This window comes from Oncorhynchus masou, unplaced genomic scaffold, assembly GCF_036934945.1.
Source record: "Oncorhynchus masou masou isolate Uvic2021 unplaced genomic scaffold, UVic_Omas_1.1 unplaced_scaffold_1297, whole genome shotgun sequence".
Classification (NCBI taxonomy): domain Eukaryota; kingdom Metazoa; phylum Chordata; class Actinopteri; order Salmoniformes; family Salmonidae; genus Oncorhynchus; species Oncorhynchus masou.
In genome coordinates, this window is record NW_027002821.1 from 49,627 (window position 1) to 70,000 (window position 20,374).

Below are 20,374 nucleotides of genomic sequence, written 5' to 3' on the forward strand. Positions count from 1 at the left end.
AGTTTCACTGATATGTGAAATCAGACCGGTTTCACATTGCTACTAAACTACCTCAGGTTATTTGTCTTGTTATAATACAGAGTCAGTAGGAAAGCAGAGATGTTTTATTCATGACAGATGTAAACTAAAGACTTACATTATGCTACAAAAATGAAAACATCTTACAGTGCAAATAACACGTTGAGAAAGTGCCTAGAGAGAGAGAGAGACTGTTGGCAGTTTTTTTTACAAAAGAGACATTCATTTTCATTGTGGCTTTGGCCATGTTTCAGGCTGACTACTTTGCAGACGCCTGCCAGAGTTCACACGTGGATAGGTGTTCAACATATCAGCTTCACACATCGTATCTGATGCATCATTTCGGCGACAATGATGTATCACGCAAAGCAGTTGTTGATGCAATGCAATGTCTGCAATATGGTCGACCTGGAACGTAACCGTTAGCATTAAGAGGCAGTTTCGGGAAGACAGTCAACACATGAGCCTTACGATATTACCATAACCAAGTGGGAAGGTGGCATTTACCACATAAGACAGAGGAAAATCCACTTGAACGCCCCTCCAACTGGTAATTACTAGTCTATCACCCATGAGCTACAACTTCTCCCAAATGCTGACCTCTGATGTCACCTGCTAAGGAAATTAACTCGATAACAGCATTTTCAGCAGTTAAATGCAACGAAACCTTATTAAAAGCAATCTATTTATCTATCTAATCTAATATGGCTTTTGAAAACTATAATTAGTTGGCAAGCATGATGGCTGTACTTTGTGTTTATGGTTGTCGCAGCTGGTTGTCCATTAGCCAAATCAGTGTTTCCCAAGCATGTGCACTTCACAAAGTTTAAATGACAGATTCCCACTTGGTTATGAATGCAGCATTAGATCAAATAAGTAGGTCTCTGAGGGACGTAGTGAAGAAGGCAGAGACCAGCAGACACACCAACAGTGGGAGGGACAGAGCGATGGAAGGCGGTCCCGCGTTGCGGACGATGGAAAACCGACAGGTGCCGACATTCATGGCTCTGTCCACCGCCTCCAGCTCCACTGTCAGAGAGCAACACGAAGCGTTGAACGCTGCTGCAACGACCGTCTGCTTCAGGTCCGTGTGGGTGAGGCTGCCTACGCCCTGGAGGTGTGTGAGGCTGGCGATGCCTGTGCCATTGACGCCGTCTGTCAGGTTGGCAGAGAGCTGCCAGAAGGCGGAGCTGCAGGCTGCTGGGTCAGCTGGGCAGTCGACCACCGAGACGCTGACCACCTCACACTGAGGAGGGGTGACATCTGTCACCTGCAATGGGGGGGGGGAGATTAAGTGATGAGGAGAAAGAGAGACTTGGGTCCTATAAGTCTAATTCTGGCCCAGAGATTTGGTAGTACTTTCTCTGACCACCAGAGTACTTGTGCGGCTGAGCTTCAACACTCTTAAAGAGGAGCTGAACTCAAAAAACGACTTACTTAGTTGAAAATGGCCTACAAGGCATCGCTATTAGTCAAATACATGTTTTATTAAACAATATATATTATTACATATTATTTAACTAGGTAAGTCAGTTAGGAACAAATTCTTATTTACAATGACGCCTTGTCCAGATATCTTTTGTTGACAATTTGCATAGAAAATAGATGCCTGCTACAGTGAGTTTCCACTGAAGGTCTTGCCAATAAAAAAAGCTGGACAGAATGACGTCACACCTACAACAACTTTTTTGCTAAAAACCTAATGTTGGTTAAAATGATAAAGTAGTTGAGTTTATCCATTTAGGGAAATTGATGAATGAACTGCAGACAGCCTGTTTGCCCTCCCACCTATCTGGTTCATGTCTCAGGTAGCCTGCAAATGCCTGCATGGATAGAATGCAAGAATTTACTCATATCTGGCATATTCTAATAATTCTAATGTGCCAACGTGTCGCCACAGTCAGCGCCATGATGAAACTTGCACTCTACTAGATCTGAAATAATTGGATGTTGTAAAATTGTATCCAGCCAATCAGAAAATCAAGGCGAATCAGGCGTTCTGGAAAGTCAGGACAAGTATCCTGCAAAGACACATTCTGTTTCATAGTTGAAATCTAGATTTAGCAAGCTGTTAGAATCACATGCCCTGCATACCTTCACAATTATTATTCATCATTTATTTTTTGGTCGAATTAACCTGGATCAATAGAACTCGCCTATTGACTACAAAGTGTAAATAGGATCATTTTGGTCATAGAGTCAGTTTTGATCAAAACGGAGATGAGTAATTGAGGTCATGGCTTTTTACCTGAGGGTTGGGTTTTGATTTCAAATCTCTATCCTACACGGGACCACTGCCAGGCTCAGTCGAATCACAGTTGACACTAATTATACAGAGTACAGGTGCCAGTTGTGCTTCCGCACAATTATTTCCCAGCCGATCGAACCATTAGCATGCAGAGCTTTGGAATTGTTCTAAAACAATCTATTGTCACAAATTTCAATGTTGAAAGAATTCGTTTTTAAATTATTTATTTTTTTAAATAAAAGGCTTGTAATTTTCTGCAACTCAAACATCTTCACATTCGTGAGCTACGGTTAGCATCAAACAACTTTCATCAGAGATATGGATATATGATGATGCTTATGTCTCCGCCCTAACAATGAGATTCTTTGTCCACGAAACAGAACGGCGGGCTGTCAAGAACCTGGCTTTTACAGGTTTTGGATCCTCCATTTATGTTCCGAGGTTGGACTTCAGCACACTAGCACGGTTAGCAGTGTGCTTAAGGTTAAGATATATTATTTTAAGAAGATAAATTGTTAGAAATAGGCGGGGTTTATGACTTTGTGGCTGTGGTAACTTGTGACGACCAGGCACAACTCCGATACAAAGTGTTTTTTCTCAAAATTGCAGGGATGTCACATGTCTTACTTATAACAGTACACTCATAAACTAATCACTGTAAAACTTAGAGTAGATCAAATAAGCCACATGTAGCAAATAAGCCATTACATTTTCTGTTAATCAAATTCAACACTTATTGACCTCCATACAAAAACTCCTCATTTGGTGAGTGAACAAAACAAAAACCGCCACCTGCCAGAGTAAACAGATTTTGGGACCAGTTATCCCTCTCTTCACCTCTTTCTCTTTGATTACGCTCAGTGCACGGGATTCTTGACCAAACACGTCACGCGGTTGCTAAGCAATTCGTCACCCAATGTAAAGGTACTGTGGCCTGTTTGGGACTGTGACTCGAGGGACAAACAACAATTGCTGTCAGGATACGATATAGCGAACATAACACACCCACATTGAACCACACCCCCAGGTGGCTCCTTAATTGGGGAGGACGGCTCATAGTAATGGCTGGAACGGTATCAAACACATGGTTTCTATGGTTTCCATGTGTTTGATAACATTCCATTCACTCAATTTCAGCCACTGTTATGAGCCGTCCTCCCCTCAACAGCCTCCTGTGATGCCAGATTACCTTGGTGGTGTATAGACAGGTGCCGACATTCATGGCTTTGTCCAACGCCACCAGCTCTACTGTCAGAGAACAGCACGAAGCGTTGAACGCTGCAGCAACAACCGCCTGCTTCAGGTCCGTGTGGGTGAGGCTGCCCACTCCCTGGCGGTGTGTGAGGCTGGCGATGCCTGTGCCATTGACGCCGTCGGTCATGTTGGCAGAGAGCTGCCAGAAGGCGGAGCTGCAGAATGCTGGGTCAGCTGGGCAGTCGACCGATGAGACACTGACTACCTCACACTGGGGAGGGGTGAAATCTGTCACCTGCAGAAAAGAGAGAGAGAGAGAGTGAGAGAGTGAGTAATCATGGTGAAGAGGGAGAAGAGATGAGGAAAGGAGGCTATTTAGAAGTGGACGGGCCCATACAGTGGAGACGGGCCCATACAGTGGAGATGGCCCATATAGTGGAGACGGGCCCATACAGTGGAGACGGGCCCATATAGTGGAGACGGCCCATATAGTGGAGATGGCCCATATAGAGGAGACGGGCCCATACAGTGGAGACGGGCCCATATAGTGGAGACGGGCCCATACAGTGGAGACGAGCCCATATAGTGGAGACGGGCCCATATAGTGGAGACGGGCCCATATAGTGGAGACGGGCCCATACAGTGGAGATGGCCCATAGGGTGGAGACGGGCCCATACGGTGGAGACGAGCCCATACATTGGAGACGGGCCCATACAGTGGAGACGGGCCCATATGGTGGAGACGGGCACATACAGTGGAGACGGGCCCATACAGTGGAGACGGGCACATACATTGGAGACGGGCCCATACAGTGGAGACGGGCCATACAGTGGAGACGGGCCCATACAGTGGAGACGGGCCCATACAGTGGAGACGGGCCCATACGGTGGAGACGAGCCCATATGGTGGAGACGGGCACATACATTGGAGACGGGCACATACAGTGGAGACGGGCCCATACAGTGGAGACTGGCCCATATAGTGGAGACGAGCCAATAGAGTGGAGATGGCCCATATAGTGGAGACGGGCCCATATAGTGGAGACGAGCCCATATAGTGGAGACGAGCCCATATAGTGGAGACGAGCCCATATAGTGGAGACGAGCCCATATAGTGGAGACGGCCCATATAGTGGAGACGGGCCCATATAGTGGAGACGAGCCCATATAGTGGAGACAAGCCCATATAGTGGAGATGGCCCATAGAGAGGAGATGGCCCATAGAGAGGAGATGGCCCATAGAGTGGAGATGGCCCATAGAGTGGAGATGGCCCATAGAGTGGAGATGGCCCATAGAGAGGAGATGGCCCATAGAGTGGAGATGGCCCATAGAGTGGAGATGGCCCATAGAGTGGAGATGGCCCATAGAGTGGAGATGGCCCATATACTGGAGACGAGCCCATATCGTGGAGACGGGCCCATATAGTGGAGATGGCCCATAGAGAGGAGAAGGCCCATAGAGAGGAGATGGCCCATATAGTGGGGAGCCCATATAGTGGAGACGAGCCCATGTAGTGGAGACGGGCCCATATAGTGGAGACGGGCCCATACGGTGGAGACGGGCCCATACGGTGGAGATGGCCCATATGGTGGAGACGGGCCCATACAGTGGAGACGGGCCCATAGAGAGGAGAAGGCCCATAGATAGGAGATGGCCCATAGAGTGGAGATGGCCCATATAGTGGAGACGAGCCCATATAGTGGAGACAAGCCCATATAGTGGGGAGCCCATATAGTGGAGACGAGCCCATATAGTGGAGACGGACCCATATAGTGGAGACGGGCCCATATAGTGGAGACGGACCCATATAGTGGAGACGGGCCCATATAGTGGAGACGGACCCATATAGTGGAGACGGGCCCATATAGTGGAGACGGCCCAGTGGAGAGCCCATATAGTGGAGACGGCCCGGCCCATATAGTGGAGACGGGCCCATATCGTGGAGACGGCCCATATAGTGGAGACGGGCCCATATAGTGGAGACGGCCCATATAGTGGAGACGGACCCATATAGTGGAGACGGCCCATATAGTGGAGACGGCCCATATAGTGGAGACGGCCCATATAGTGGAACGAGTGGCCCATATAGTGGAGACGGCCCATATAGTGGAGACGAGCCCATATAGTGGAGACGGGCCCATATAGTGGAGACGGCCCATAGTGGAGAGACCCATATAGTGGAGGAGAAGGCCCATACAGTGGAGACGGCCCATATAGTGGAGACGAGCCCATATAGTGGAGACGGCCCATACAGTGGAGACGGCCCATACAGTGGAGACGGGCCCATATAGTGGAGACGGGCCCATATAGTGGAGACGGCCCATACAGTGGAGACGAGCCCATATAGTGGAGACGGCCCATACAGTGGAGACGGCCCATATAGTGGAGACGGACCCATATAGTGGAGACGGGCCCATATAGTGGAGACGGCCCATACAGTGGAGACGAGCCCATATAGTGGAGACGGCCCATACAGTGGAGACGGCCCATATCGTGGAGACGAGCCCATATAGTGGAGACGAGCCCATATAGTGGAGACGAGCCCATATAGTGGAGACGAGCCCATATAGTGGAGACGGACCCATATAGTGGAGACGGCCCATACAGTGGAGACGGCCCATACAGTGGAGACGGGCCCATATAGTGGAGACGGCCCATACAGTGGAGACGGCCCATATAGTGGAGATGGGCCCATATAGTGGACGGACCCAGTGGAGAGGCCCATATGGACGGATGGCCCATATAGTGGCCCATATAGTGGAGACGGCCCATATAGTGGAGACGGACCCATATAGTGGAGACGGGCCCATATAGTGGAGACGGCCCATATAGTGGAGACGGGCCCATATAGTGGAGACGGGCCCATATAGTGGAGACGGCCCATACAGTGGAGACGAGCCCATATAGTGGAGACGGGCCCATATAGTGGAGACGGGCCATATAGTGGAGACGGCCCATATAGTGGAGACGGGCCCATATAGTGGAGACGGCCCATATAGTGGAGACGGACCCATATAGTGGAGACTGGCCCATATAGTGGTGGAGACGGACCCATATAGTGGAGACGGGCCCATATAGTGGAGACGGGCCCATATAGTGGAGACTGGCCCATATAGTGGAGACGGACCTTATAGGCCTGTCAGCTCTCTAGTGTATCTTTATATATCCACATTCTAGCGTATCTAATACAACTATTTGTATATACACTGAGTGTACAAAACATTCAGAACACCTTCCTAATATTACCCCCCCTTGCCCTGAGAACAGCCATATTTCGTTGGGGCATGTACTCTACAAGGTGTTGAAAGATTTCCACAGGGATGCTGGCCCATGTTGACTCCAATGCTTCTCACAGTTGTGTCAAGTTGGCTGGATGTCCTTTGGGTGGTGGACCATTCTTGATACACATGGGAAACTGTTGAGCGTACAAAAAACCCAGCAGCATTGCAGTTTTTGACACAAACCAATGCGCCTGGCACCTACTACCATAATCCACTCATAGGCACTTAAATATTTTGTCTTCACCCTCTGAATGACACACACACACGATCCATGTCTCAGGGCTTAAAAGTCCTTCTTTAACCCGTCTCCTCCCCTTCATCTACACTGATTGAAGTGGATTTAACAAGTGACATCAATAAGCGATCATAGCTTTCACCTGGATTCATCTGGTGAGTCTATATCCTGGAAATAGCAGGTGTTCTTAATGTTTTTTACTCTCAGTGTAGATGTATCTACATATCTGAGGTTACCTTGGTGACGACAGAGAGGCGCAGGACGGCGTAGTTGGAGTCGGACGCCCCGGGGGCCACAGCCTCGATGGTCAGGGTGACGTCTGTTCCTGAGGGTGTGTTGGCGGGCACCGTGATGGTCAGGTCACCGGTGGCGTTTCCACCGGTGGTCACAGCGATGCTGTTAAGTTAGCAGCAGCAATGGGTGAGCATTAAGTGTCAATACAAGTGATGCCAAGAGAGGACAATAATTAGTCATGTTGAGTCAGATAACCTGGTCCCAGATCTGTTTGTGCCTAAATTGCTTCTACGACCAATGTGTCACGCAACAATGACCACAGAAATGGGCAAGACCATACAAACAGATCTGGGACCAGTCTCAGGATATTCCAGCCCTGATCCCGACCTGCTGGGGACGTTCATTTTGAAGTCTCTGTCGTTTCTGGCACTGATTTTGTAGCTGCCTCCAGTGGCGTCGGTCATGACGGTGAAGGGAAGGGTGAAGGGTTTACCAGGCTCCATGCTTCTGTCCACCACGGCCTGAGAAGACAAGAACAAGAAGATCTGTTGTGTAGTTGTTGTGAGGTCCACTTTTTTGAATGTGCAGTTTGTTTGTTGGCTCATTTACAGAGACACATTTCTGTGCTTAGAAAGTCCATGTTGTAATTTGTAAGTAGGCCCACAGTACTACATGTTTAGGGAGTAATAGTCAGTCACGTTTTTCTTTCTGATATGGTCTATAATTGTCGATGACCATGGTTTTTGTCTGACACTATCCCAACATGCAGTATGAACTCCTTCACGATTTACAAATAAAAGGCATTTTTCAATGGAAACTTACCTTGATGGTAACCTTGGAGACGGACATCTGAGTGGTGGACTGTCTCTGGAACACGGTGGAGGAGACCACGTCTGTCCCGTTCAACAGCACCACAAACTCCCCCACAGGGACCTTGGTTACCGTAACTAGGAAGTCTCCATTGCCCATGTCTTCCAGGGTACCGCCTACAACCTCTAACCCTGACACGGTCACCAAGGCAACGTTGGCCACCTTGACAGAGGCTGGGCCCTTTCTGCCCAACACTGATACCAACAGCATGGCAGGCATACCTGGGAGAAGGAGAAAAGAGAGGAGGAAAGGAGGGAAAGAGAGGGAGAGAGAGAGAGGAGGACGAGTGTAGGGATAGGGAGAGAAAAGGGAGATTGAGAAGAGGACGAGTGTAGGGATAGGGAGAGAAAAAGAGAGAGAGAGAGAGAGAGAGAGAGAGAGAGAAGAGATAAATTATTTTATGTGGCTATGTAACTGTTCTAGGTTCAGATCAATTATTACAAATAACAATTAACTGCTTTTTATGACTTTGATGAAGTAGGCTTTATAAATGAACAGAATGCATTGTTTCGACCCACACAACATCAAAGAGGGCCAGCCTACTTTCTGATAGAGAATACAGTGATGAGTGCAAAACCTCTCGCCGGTGAGACAAACAACATGCACAATGATCATCTGCCTCTAACGGCTGTAATGAAGTGGCAGCTGCATTCATGTAGATGATGTCGCCATGATGTCGCCTTAGTAAAATTGTGATTGACAGATTACCTGCTTGATATGGTAATGATTTTAAGAGGATGTTGTAGTGTTTTACCTGCTTTTGGACGGCCAGAGATGAGGGCGTATCCTGGGTGAGGTCCCTCGAAAGTCTCCACAAAGTCATAAATGAAGGCAATGGTACTCTGACCTGGACACACACACACACACACACACACACACACACACACACACACACACACACACACACACACACACACACACACACACACACACACACACACACACACACACACACACACACACACACACACACACACACACACACACACACTCAAGTTGCTCAAATTGTTCTGGTGAGTTATTAACAAGCAACCTTTGGGATGCTAGACGTTTGCGTAATACACCCACCCATCCACCACGACCAAACATCCATCCTCCTTTTGTGTTTTTGCATTAAGAAATCTTCTGTCTTATGTAACTATATCAAACATAGCATACATTTGAAGTCTGAAGTGTACATACACTTAGGTTGGAGTCACTAAAACTTGTTTTTTAACCACTCCACAAATTTCTTGTTAACAAACTATAGATTTGGCAAGTTGGTTATCTACTTTGTGCATGACACAAGTCATTTTCCAACAATTGTTTACAGACAGATTTTTTCACTTATAATTCACTGTATCACAATTCCAGTGGGTCAGAAGTTGACACTAAGTTAACTATGCCTTTAAACAGCTTGGAAAATTCCAGAAAAATATGTCATGGCCCTAGAAGCTTCTGATGGGCTAACTGACGTCATTTGAGTCATTTGGAGGTGTACCTGTGGATGTATTTCAAAGCCTACCTTCAAACTCAGCACTTCTTTGCTTGACATTATGGGAAAATCAAAAGAAATCAGCCAAGACCTCAGAAAAACAATTCTAGACCTCCACAAGTCTGGTTCATCCTTGTGAGCAATTTCCAAATGCCTAAAGGTACCACGTTCATCTGTACAAACAATAGTACGCAAGTATAAACACCATGGGACCACGCAGACCACCATGGGACCATGAAGATGCTGGAGAAAACAGGTACAAAAGTATCTATATCCACAGTAAAACAAGTTCTATATCGATATAACCTGAAAGGCCGCTCAGCAAGGAAGAAGCCACTGCTCAAAAAACGCCATAAAAAAGGCAGACTATGGTTTGCAACTGCACATGGGGACAAAAATCATACTTTTTGGAGAAATATCTTCTGGTCTGATGAAACAAAAATCAAACTGTTTGGCCATAATGACCATCGTTATGTTTGGAGGAAAAAAGGTGATTCTTGCAAGCCGAAGAACACCATCCCAACCGTAAAGCACGGAGGTGGCAGCATCATGTTGTGGGGGTGCTTTACTGCAGGAGGTACTGGTGCACTTCACAAAATAGATGGCATCACGAGGAAAATAGATGGCATCATGAGGCCGGAAAATTATGTGGCTATATGGAAGCAACATCTCAAGACATCAGGCAGGAAGTTAAAGCTTGGTCACAAATGGGTCTTCCAAATGGACAATGACACCAAGCATACTTCCAAAGTTGTGGCAAAATGGCTTAAGGACAACAAAGTCAATGTATTGGAGTTGCCATCACAAAGCCCTGACCTCAATCCCATAGAAAATGTGGGCAGAACTGGAAAAGCGTGTGTCAGCAAGGAGGCTTACAAACCTGATTAAGTTACACCAGCTCTGTCAGAAGGAATGGGCCAAAATTCACCCAACTTATTTTGGTAAGCTTGTATAAGGCTACCCAAAACGTTCTACCCAAGTTAAACAATTTAAAGGCATTGCTACCAAATACTCATTGAGTGAATGTAAACTTCTGACCCACTGGATATGTGATGAAAGAAATAAAAGCTGAAATAAATAATTTTCTCTACTGTTATTCAGATATTTCACATTCTTATAATAAAGTGGTGATCCTAACTGACCAAAGACAGGGAATATTTGCTAGGATTAAATGTCAGGAATTATGAAAAACAGAGTTTAAACGTATTTGGCTGATGTGTATGTAAACTTCCAAAAATAGAAACGTCCTCCCTGTTAACTGTGTTTATTGTCAGCAAACTTAATGTGTAAATATTTGTATGAAGATATCAAGACTCCACAACTGAGACATAAACTGAACAAGTTCCACAGAGGAACAGAAATGGAACAATGTGTCCCTGAACAAAGCGGGGGTCAAAATCAACAGGAACTGTCAGGATTTGGTGTGGCCACCAGCTGCATTAAGTACTGCAGTGCATCTCCTCCTCATGGACTGCACCAGATTTGCCAGTACTTGCTGTGAGATGTTACCCCACTCTTCCATCAAGGCACCTGTAAGTTCCCGGACATTTCTGGGGGGAATGCCCAAGCCCTCACCCTCCGATCCAACAGGTCCCAGACTTCTCAATGGAATTGAGACCCGGCTCTTCGCTGGCCATGGCAGAACACTGACATTCCTGTCTTGCAGGAAATCACGCGAAGAACGACTAGTATGGCTGGTGAAATTATCATGCTGGAGGGTCATGTCAGGATGAGCCTGCAAGAAGGGTACCACATGAGTGAGGAGGATGTCTTCCCTGTAACGCACAGCGTTGAGATTGCCTGCAATGACAACAAGCTCAGTCCGATGATGCTGTGACACACTTCCCCAAACCACTTCCCCTCCAACTCCAAATCGATCACGCTCCAGAGTACACTGCTCATTCCTTTGACGAAAGATGTGAATCCGACCATCATCCCTGGTGAGACAAAACCGTGACTCATCAGTGAAGAGCACTTTTTGCCAGTCCTCAGTCTGGTCCAGCGACGATGGGTTTGTGCCCATAGGCGACGTTGCTGACGGTGATGTGATGTCTGGACCTGCCTTACAACAGGCCTGCAAGCCCTCAGTCCATTCTCTCTCAGCCTATTACGAACAGTTTGAGCACTGATGGAGGGATTGTGTGTTCCTGGTGTAACTCGGGCAGTTGTTGTTGCCATCCTGTATCTGTCCCGCATGTGTGATGTTCGGATGTACCGATCCTGTGCAGGTGTTGTTACACTTGGTCTGCCACTGCAATGACGATCAGCTGTCCGCCCTGTCTCCCTGTAATGCTGTTTTAGGCGTCTCACAGTACGGACATTGCAATTTATTGCCCTGGCCACATCTGCAGTCCTAAGGCACGTTCGCACAGATGAGCAGGGACCCTGGGCATCTTTCTTCTGAGTCAGTTGAAAGGCCTCTGTAGTGTCCTAAATTTTCATAACTGTGACCTTAATTGCCTACCGTCTGTAAGCTGTTAGTGTCTTAACGACCGTTCCACAGGTGCATGTTCATTAATTGTTTATGGTTCATTGAACAAGCATGGGAAACAGTGCTTAAACCCTCTACAGTGAAGATCTGTGATGTTATTTGGATTTTTACGAATTATCTTTGAAAGACAGGGTCCTGAAAAATTGACATTTCTTTTTTGAGTTTATTTGGTGCATGTGACACATTTGAATGGATTATTTAAACCCAGGTCTGGGCTCTGTGTGTATCCAGGCTGCTATCTAGTGTTGAGCGTGAGCATAACACACATATTTAATAGAACAGACGTATCTCTATGGTAACCCACCAGTGACCTTCAGTGTGTAGGGCTGGTTGGAGTTCATGCTGATTTCCCATAATCCTGTCTGTTTGTTGGAGGCCAGACGGACCCGGAAGAGGTTTCCCACCGTCTGGACAGTCCCCAGTTCCCCGTTGGCCTCGTTCTGTTTCTGGGTCACACCTGTAGGGGCAAGGAGGGTGACAGTCAAATAGGATGACAGTCAAACATACTGTCAATGGGATATACCTGGTTCATGATACCTTGTTGAAATATGCTTTGTGCCTTAAAAACATTAAGATCGCTACATACGTAAACACGCAAAACAGGTCAACTGTAACCATTAAGGAGGGAAAACTAACCATAGATCAGTGTCTAGGGGAAATGTCATCCTATTCAGTTAGGTGAACCTTTACCTGAAAACTGATATTAGATCAGTGTCTAGGGGAAATGTCATCCTATTCAGTTAGGTGAACCTTTACCTGAAAACTGATATTAGATCAGTGTGTAGGTGTTGGAGGTTCCCACCTGCAGGGTTCTTCAGGGTGAAGGTGAGGGACTATCCAGGGATGTTTGAGGTTCTTACCTGCAGGGTTCTTCAGGGTGAAGGTGAGGGACTTTCCAGTGATGTAGATGGTGATGTTGTTCAGAGACTCGTCCAGCAGGAAGGAGAATGTCTCAGCTTTGCCTGGGTTCCTCGCTCGCTGTAGGACTGTCACCTGAGGAGGAGGAGGAGGAGGAGGAGGAGGAGGAGGACAGAATGAGAGAGGAGGATAGAAATGGTATGTTTAGTTTTTTGTAACTTGGAGGATTTAATTTTCATAGATATAACAATTATGTCTAGGCATTTCTAAAATTCATTATTTATCAAGCATGTGTTTTTTAATTGATCAAGTTTTGAATTATTCCAAATCAACTACTGATCCAAATCAAAATGGCCACCAGTGTTGACTCACCAGAGCGGAGGTGGAGGAGTCGATGATGACGTCAGTGGCCTGGGGCAGATTTTCCTTGGTGACTCCAATGGCCTGACCACCAGACGCCAGCGCCAGGTCCTTGTAGGTCTCGAATGTAGCTGCCCTGGACTCTACTCCACTTCTCCTCCTTCTAGCACCAGCACCATCACCAGTCATGAAGAAAGACACCTGGAGAGACACATAGGTGTGTTTGAGAGAGTTTGCCTGGTCGTATTCATTAGGCACCAAACGAAGAAAGAAAGAAAAAAGGCAATGACTACTTGTCCAATAAGAATGGCTTGTTATTGTTTGCCGTTGGAAAACATTTTGCTGCGTTTTGCTACTGTGTGCTCTAATTAACAAGATCCTGAACTGCAGGACATGGTTTCTTCTAAAACAGGAAGTGTTTGAGGAGGTGTTTGAGGAAGTGCTCACAGCTGACTTGGTGCTCCTGATCAGGGCCAAGATGGTGTCCCTTAACGCAATGTCCTTGGCAACGGCATCTGTGAAAACATAGATGTGGGACGACGCAGGGGCACCGGTCAGCGCCAACTGGAGAGAGAGAGAGATAGAGAGAGAGAGAGAGAGAATGCTTAGTGTCTTTATTTATTGTCAGGTGCACTATAAACAAAGAATGAGACTATATCTGAAAGCTGATTGGAATATAGCCATGTCAATCACTGTACCTGTAGACCTGATAAGCACATCTCAGGGAGGTCTCCGCCCCCATCAGCTTTGAGTTTAGCGATCTCTGTTTTCATAACATCAGGGTTTGTCGTTCTTATCAGGGGTCCGAACTCTACACACACACACAAACACACACTGATCACTAACCACTTCCTGACTTAACCACACATCACACAGGCATTTTGGTGAATGCCAGAGTTTGTCAGTGATGTTTTGCTAAGGAGAATGCTTGGTGGAGTGTAACGCCAGCTTTACTTGGGTCGTTGAATGGGACCAGGATGTACTGGGAGGGCTCGTCCTGCGTTCCCTTTTTGCTGTCGATGATCTCATTGACGACTCTCTTGGCTTCAAGGATGTCATCCTTCATGCTCCCCGTGGTGTCGATCACAAAAGCAACCACTGCTGATCGCGCTATGCCCATGAAGCTGTGGGAGAGAGAGAGAGATGAGAGAGATTGTGAGTAACTTCAACATGGGTATTTCCCTCTTCCCCTCCACTCCTGCCCTTCTCCCCCTCTACCCCTGTACTACCCCTCTCTACCCCCCCTCCCCTGTAGACTTCTACCCCTCTCTTCACCCCCTTCTCTACCCCTCTACCCCATCCCCTCAGGAAGGTCTCCTTCCCCTTCACCCCCTCAGCTTTGAGTTTCACCCCCCTCTATCTCTGTTCCCCTTCATAACCCCTCTCCTCCCCTTCATCAGGGTTTGTCGTTCCTATCACCCCCTCTACCCCTCTCTTCCCCGAACCCCCTCTACACACCCCTCTCTTCCCCTTCACCTCCTCTCCTCCCACTTCAAACCCCTCTCTTCCCCTTCACCTCCTCTCCTCCCCTTCACTACCCCTCTCCCCTTCTCCCCCCTGACCCCTCTCCTCCCCACTAACCACCCCTTCCTGACCCCTCCTCCTCCCCTTCTCCCCCTTACCCCTCTCCTCTCCTTCACCCCCCACACCCCTCTCCATCACCCCTCTCCTCACCCCCCTCTCCTTCCCCCCCCCTCTACCCCTCTCTTCCCCTTTACCCCCTCCCCTCCCCTTCACCTCCCTCTACCCCTCTCCTCTCCTTCACCCCCTCTACCCCTCTCTTCCCCTTTACCCCCTCTCCTCCCCTTCACCCCCTCTACCCCTCTCTTCCCCTTCACTCCTGGGTTCACCCCCTCTACCCTCTCCTCTCCTTCACCCCCTCTACCCCTCTCTTCCCCTTCACCCCTCTCCTCCCCTTCACTCCCCTCTACCCCTCTCTTCCCCTTCATCTACCCCTCTCCTCTCCTTCACCCCTCTACCCCTCTCCTCCCCTTCACTCCCTCTACCCCTCTCCTCCCCTTCATGACCCCTCTCCTCTCCTTCACCCCCTCTACCCCTCTCTTCCCCTTCAAGGATCCCCTTCACCCCCTCTACCCCTTCTTCCCCTTCACCCCCTTCCTCCCCTTCACTCCCCTCTACCCCTCTCCTCCCCTTCACCCCCCTCTACCCCTCTCCTCTCCTTCACCCCCCTCTACCCCTCTCTTCCCCTTCACCCCCTCTCCTCCCCTTCACCCCCCTCTACCCCTCTCTCCTCTCCTTCACCCCCCTCTACCCCTCTCTTCCCCTTCACCCCCTCTCCTCTCCTTCACCCCTCTACTCCTCTCCTCCCCTTCACCCTCCTCTACCCCTCTCCTCCCCTTCACTCCCCTCTACCCCTCTCCTCCCCTTCACCAGCCTCTACCCCTCTCTTCCCCTTCACCCCCTCTCCTCCCCTTCACCCCCCTCTACCCCTCTCCTCCCCTTCAACCCCCTCTACCCCTCTCTTCCCCTTCACCCCCCTCTACCCCTCTCTTCCCCTTCACCTCCTCTCCTCCCCTTCAACCCCCTCTACCCCTCTCTTCCCCTTCACCTCCTCTCCTCCCCTTCACCCCCCTCTACCCCTCTCCCCTTCTCCCCCCTCTACCCCTCTCCTCCCCACCTCCCCCTCTACCCCTCTCCTCCCCTTCTCCCCCTCAACCCCTCTGGGTATTTCCCCCTCTCCCCTCCCCCACCCCCTCTACCCCCTCCCCCCTTCTCCCCCTCTCCCCCCTCCCCCCTCTACCCCTCTCCTCCCCCTCCCCCTCTACCCCTCTCCCTCCCCTCTCCCCCCCCCCTCTACCCCCTCTCTCCCCCCTTACCCCCTTCACCCCCTCTCCTCCCCCTTCACCCCTCTCCCCCCCTCTACCCCTCTCCCCCCTCTCCCCCCTCTACCCCCTCTCCTCCCCTTCACCCCCTCTACCCCCCTTCTACTCCCCCCTCCCCCTTCTCCCCCTCCCCTTCACCCCCCCCCCTCCTCCCCTCCCTCTACCCCTCTCCTTTCCTTCACCCCCCTCTACCCCTCTCTTCCCCTTCACCCCCTCCCTCCCCTTCACCTCCCCTCTACCCCTCTCCCCCTTCTACCCCCTCCTTCCCCTTTACCCCCCCTCCCCCCTTCACCCCCTCTACCCCCTCTTCCCCTTCACCCCCTCTCCTCCCCTTCACCCCCTCTCCCCCTCTCCCCTCCTTCACCCCCTCTACCCCTCTCTTCCCCTTCACCCCCTCCCTCCCCTTCACTCCCCTTCACCCCTCTCTTCCCCTTCACCCCCCCTCCTTCACCCCCTACTCCTCTCCTCCCCTTCACCCACCTCTACCCCTCTCCTCCCCCTTCACTCCCCTCTACCCCCCTCCTCCCCTTCACCCCCTCTACCCCCCTCCTTCACCCCCTCTACCCCTCTCTTCCCCTTCACCCCCTCTCCTCCCCTTCACCCCCCTCTACCCCTCTCCTCTCCTTCACCCCCTCTACCCCTCTCTTCCCCTTCACCCCCTTTCCTCCCCTTCACTCCCCTCTACCCCTCTCCTCCCCTTCACCCCCCTCTACCCCTCTCCTCTCCTTCACCCCCCTCTACCCCTCTCTTCCCCTTCACCCCCTCTCCTCCCCTTCACCCCCCTCTACCCCTCTCCTCTCCTTCACCCCCTCTACCCCTCTCTTCCCCTTCACCCCCTCTCCCTCCTTCACCCCTCTCTCCTCTCCCCCTTCACCCTCCTCTACCCCCTCCCTCCCCTTCACTCCCCTCTACCCCTCTCCCTTCACCAGCCTCTACCCCTCTCTTCCCCTTCACCCCTCCACCCCCTTCACCCCCTCCACCCTCTCCGTACCGTAGGTAGTTGTTGTCACCGGCGGCTCCCCGGATGTCGTCTAGCAGCTGGAGGGTTGCGGTCGTTGCCACGGTGACAGCAGCAGTGTGCAGGGCCACGTTGTCAGAGCGACGCTCATCCTTGCTGATGCCCCCGCGAGGAACCTCAGAGCTGGTCAGGTCAGCTGCACCGCCATGACTACACTTACCTGGGGGAGGAGAGGTGATGATGGGTGTTATACAGAGAGTGTGTGGGTATCTGGGGAAGGTAGTGTGTGTGTGTGTGTGTGTGTGTGTATACCTTTAGGCTTAGCTGTGGAGAAGATCCCCATGTACCCAGAGGTGAGTTTCTTCTCATTAAGGATGTTAGGCAGGATGGAGTTGGAACAGAACCCCCCACTGACACAGTCACTGCAGGTCGGGGTGCTGACATCTACCGAACCAAATCACAATGTTTTCTTATAAAATAACAGTTAACTAAATTGTCAAGGAACATCATTTACCACCACAAATCATTAACCCCCCCCCCCCCACACACACACACACACTCTCCTAAACCCTAAATGGGCGTGGTGGTCCTTTCTCTTACCCATAATTCCCTCAGACTCTTCAGCTTTATCTCGCTCTGTTGAACATAGGAGATTATATGTGTTTGTGTCCCTTTCTGTCTGCCCTTTAGACTCCCTGTAAACAATTAATGACCTCACTTTCGCAAGAAGCCAGAGGTAGCAGCAGATTTCTCTCTTCGTCTCTCCTTTTTAATCTGCTATCGTACTTTTCTCTAACATTCCAAGCACGCCTCCCTCCTTCCCTCCTGCAATACCACCCCCCCTCCTTCCCCCTTCCTTCCCTGCCCTACCACCCCCTCCCTCCTTCCTTCCCTGCCCTACCACCCTCTCTCCTTCCCTGCCCTACCTACATCCGTCCAGTTGGATCCCATGCCTAGCTGTCCTCGTTGCTACATTAACTCAAGCCCTCCCTACCTGCCAGGTTTTCCAGTGGGAGATCGGGCGGATCAGGTTGGCGTAGGGTTCAGTGTATCCCAGGTCCACCCAGTTACTGTGGCTGTAGAAGTCCTGACAAAACACAAGCATGTATTATATACCAAGTCTGTGTCTGAGGGAAAGCCATCTATCTAATTCCCTCTTACAGACACCTCTAGACAGAAGATAACTGGGTTCAGATGGTAACACTTGAGCCAAGGTGAAATATGAAATGAGAGATGAGGTGAGACAGATGTCCCCCCCCATCTTCCTCAATCCTTTTATTCCTTACCTGATCTCCCTTCATTCCTGGAAGTTCAGACTTTCTCCCTCTTTCCCTTCCACCCCCTTTCCCACTCATCTCTCTCCCTCTCCACTCTCTCCTCCCTCTCCCTCTCCTCTCTCCTCCCTCTCCCACTCCTCCCTCTCCCTCTCCACAATCTCCTCCCTCTCCCTCACCACTCTCTCCTCCCTCTCCCTCACCACTCTCTCCTCCCTCTCTCTCTCCACTCTCTCCTCCCTCTCCCTCTCGCTCACCACTCTCTCCTCCCTCTCCCTCACCACTCTCTCCTCCCTCTCCCTCTCCCACTTCCTTCTCTCCCTCTCCTCTCTCTCTCCCACTCCCACTCCTCTCTCCCACTCCCACTCCTCCCTCTCCCTCTCCCACTCCCCTCTCTCCCTCTCCTCTCTCCTCCCTCTCCCACTCCTCTCCCTCCCTCGCCCACTCCCCCCTCTCTCCCTCTCCTCTCTCTCCTCCCTCTCCCACTCCTCTCCCTCCCTCTCCCACTCCTCTCCATCCCTCTCCCACTCCTCCCTCTTCCTCATTCTCTCTCCTTCTCTCCTCTCTCTCTCCCTCTCCCACTCTCCTCTCTCCCTCTCCTCTCTCTCCTCCCTCTCCCACTCCTCCCTATCCCACTTCCACTCCTCTCCCTCCCTCTCCCACTCCCCTCTCTCCCTCTCCTCTCTCTCCTCCCTCTCCCACTCCTCTCCCTCCCTCTCCCACGCCTCTCTCTCCCTCTCCCACTCCTCCCTCCTTCTCCCACTCCTCACTCTTCCCCTCTTCTCTCTCCTCTCTCTCCTCTCCTCCCTCTCCCACTCTCCTCTCTCCTCCCTCTCCACTCTCTCTCTCCCTCTCCCACTCCTCCTCCCTATCCCCCTTACCTGCAGACAGGTCTCTAATCACACTGGTGCAACAAAAACATTTGTTATTTTAATTCTTAATTTATTTGAAAAAAAAATGTTTTTAACTTTCATTTTACTAGGCAAGTCTTAAGAACAATTTTTTAATTACAATGATGGCCTACTGGGGAACATTGTTCAGGGGCAGAGAGACAGATTTGTACCTTTTTAGCTGAAGGATTTGATCCAACAACATTTTGGTTACTCGCCCAACACTATAACCGCGAGGCTACCTACAGCGCCATACACAAGTTAGGAGCACAACAAAACATTTAGGAGCACTAGAAAAGAGTTGTAGTGTGTACAGTCCTCTCCCCAGTGTCTCTCTAGCTACCTGTAGTGTGTACAGTCCTCTCCCCAGTGTCTCTCTAGCTACCTGTAGTGTTTACAGTCCTCTCCCCAGTGTCTCTCTAGCTACCAGAAATGTTTGCATATCCCCTCTTTCACCCCCCTCCCCCTCTCTCTCCTCTTACCTGTAGTGTGTGTAGTCCTCTCCCCAGTGTCTCTCTCCTCTTACCTGTAGTGTGTACAGTCCTCTCCCCAGTGTCTCTCTCCTCTTACCTGTAGTGTGTACAGTCCTCTCCCCAGTGTCTCTCTAGCTACCAGAAATGTTTGCATATATTTTCAATTCTCTCCTCTTATGTAGTGAAAAAAAGTACTCTCCCCAGTGTTTCTAGCTACCTGTAGTCTTGCAGTCCTCTCCCAAGTGTTTAATTACCTGTAGTGTGTGAGTCCTCTCCCCAGTGTCTCTCCTCTTACCTGTAGTGGGAAGTGTCATTGTTACCTGGGCAGTGAGTGATTTGTAGTCCTCTCCCCAGTGTCTCTTAGCTACCTGTAGTTTGAGTCCTCTCCCCAGTGTCTCTCTAGGAACCTGTTAGCCCAACACTGTGTGAGGTCCTCTCCCCAGTGTCTCAAAACATTTACCTGTAGTGTGTACAGTCCTCTCCCCAGTGTCTCTCTAGCTACCTGTAGTGTGTGTAGTCCTCTCCCCAGTGTCTCTCCTCTTACCTGTAGTGTGTACAGTCCTCTCCCCAGTGTCTCTCTAGCTACCTGTAGTGTGTGTAGTCCTCTCCCCAGTGTCTCTCCTCTTACCTGTAGTGTGTACAGTCCTCTCCCCAGTGTCTCTCTAGCTACCT

The 20,374-nt window shown here is 50.0% G+C and overlaps 1 protein-coding gene across 1 annotated transcript in view; it reads right to left on the reverse strand.

Moving 5' to 3' along the window:
* Positions 1–89: 89 nt before the first annotated feature.
* The window catches only part of LOC135530240 (von Willebrand factor A domain-containing protein 7-like), a 24,040-nt gene continuing 3,755 nt past the window's right edge, over positions 90–20,374 (reverse strand). Inside the window, 16 exon segments of the mRNA XM_064958597.1 lie at positions 90–1,288; positions 3,456–3,755; positions 7,214–7,373; positions 7,599–7,732; positions 8,034–8,302; positions 8,836–8,928; positions 12,351–12,503; positions 12,907–13,039; positions 13,277–13,465; positions 13,712–13,828; positions 13,963–14,075; positions 14,219–14,388; positions 17,099–17,285; positions 17,378–17,509; positions 18,060–18,086; positions 18,089–18,152. Coding sequence (XP_064814669.1) covers positions 887–1,288; positions 3,456–3,755; positions 7,214–7,373; positions 7,599–7,732; positions 8,034–8,302; positions 8,836–8,928; positions 12,351–12,503; positions 12,907–13,039; positions 13,277–13,465; positions 13,712–13,828; positions 13,963–14,075; positions 14,219–14,388; positions 17,099–17,285; positions 17,378–17,509; positions 18,060–18,086; positions 18,089–18,152 — 2,643 coding nt within the window. The 3' untranslated portion in view covers positions 90–886.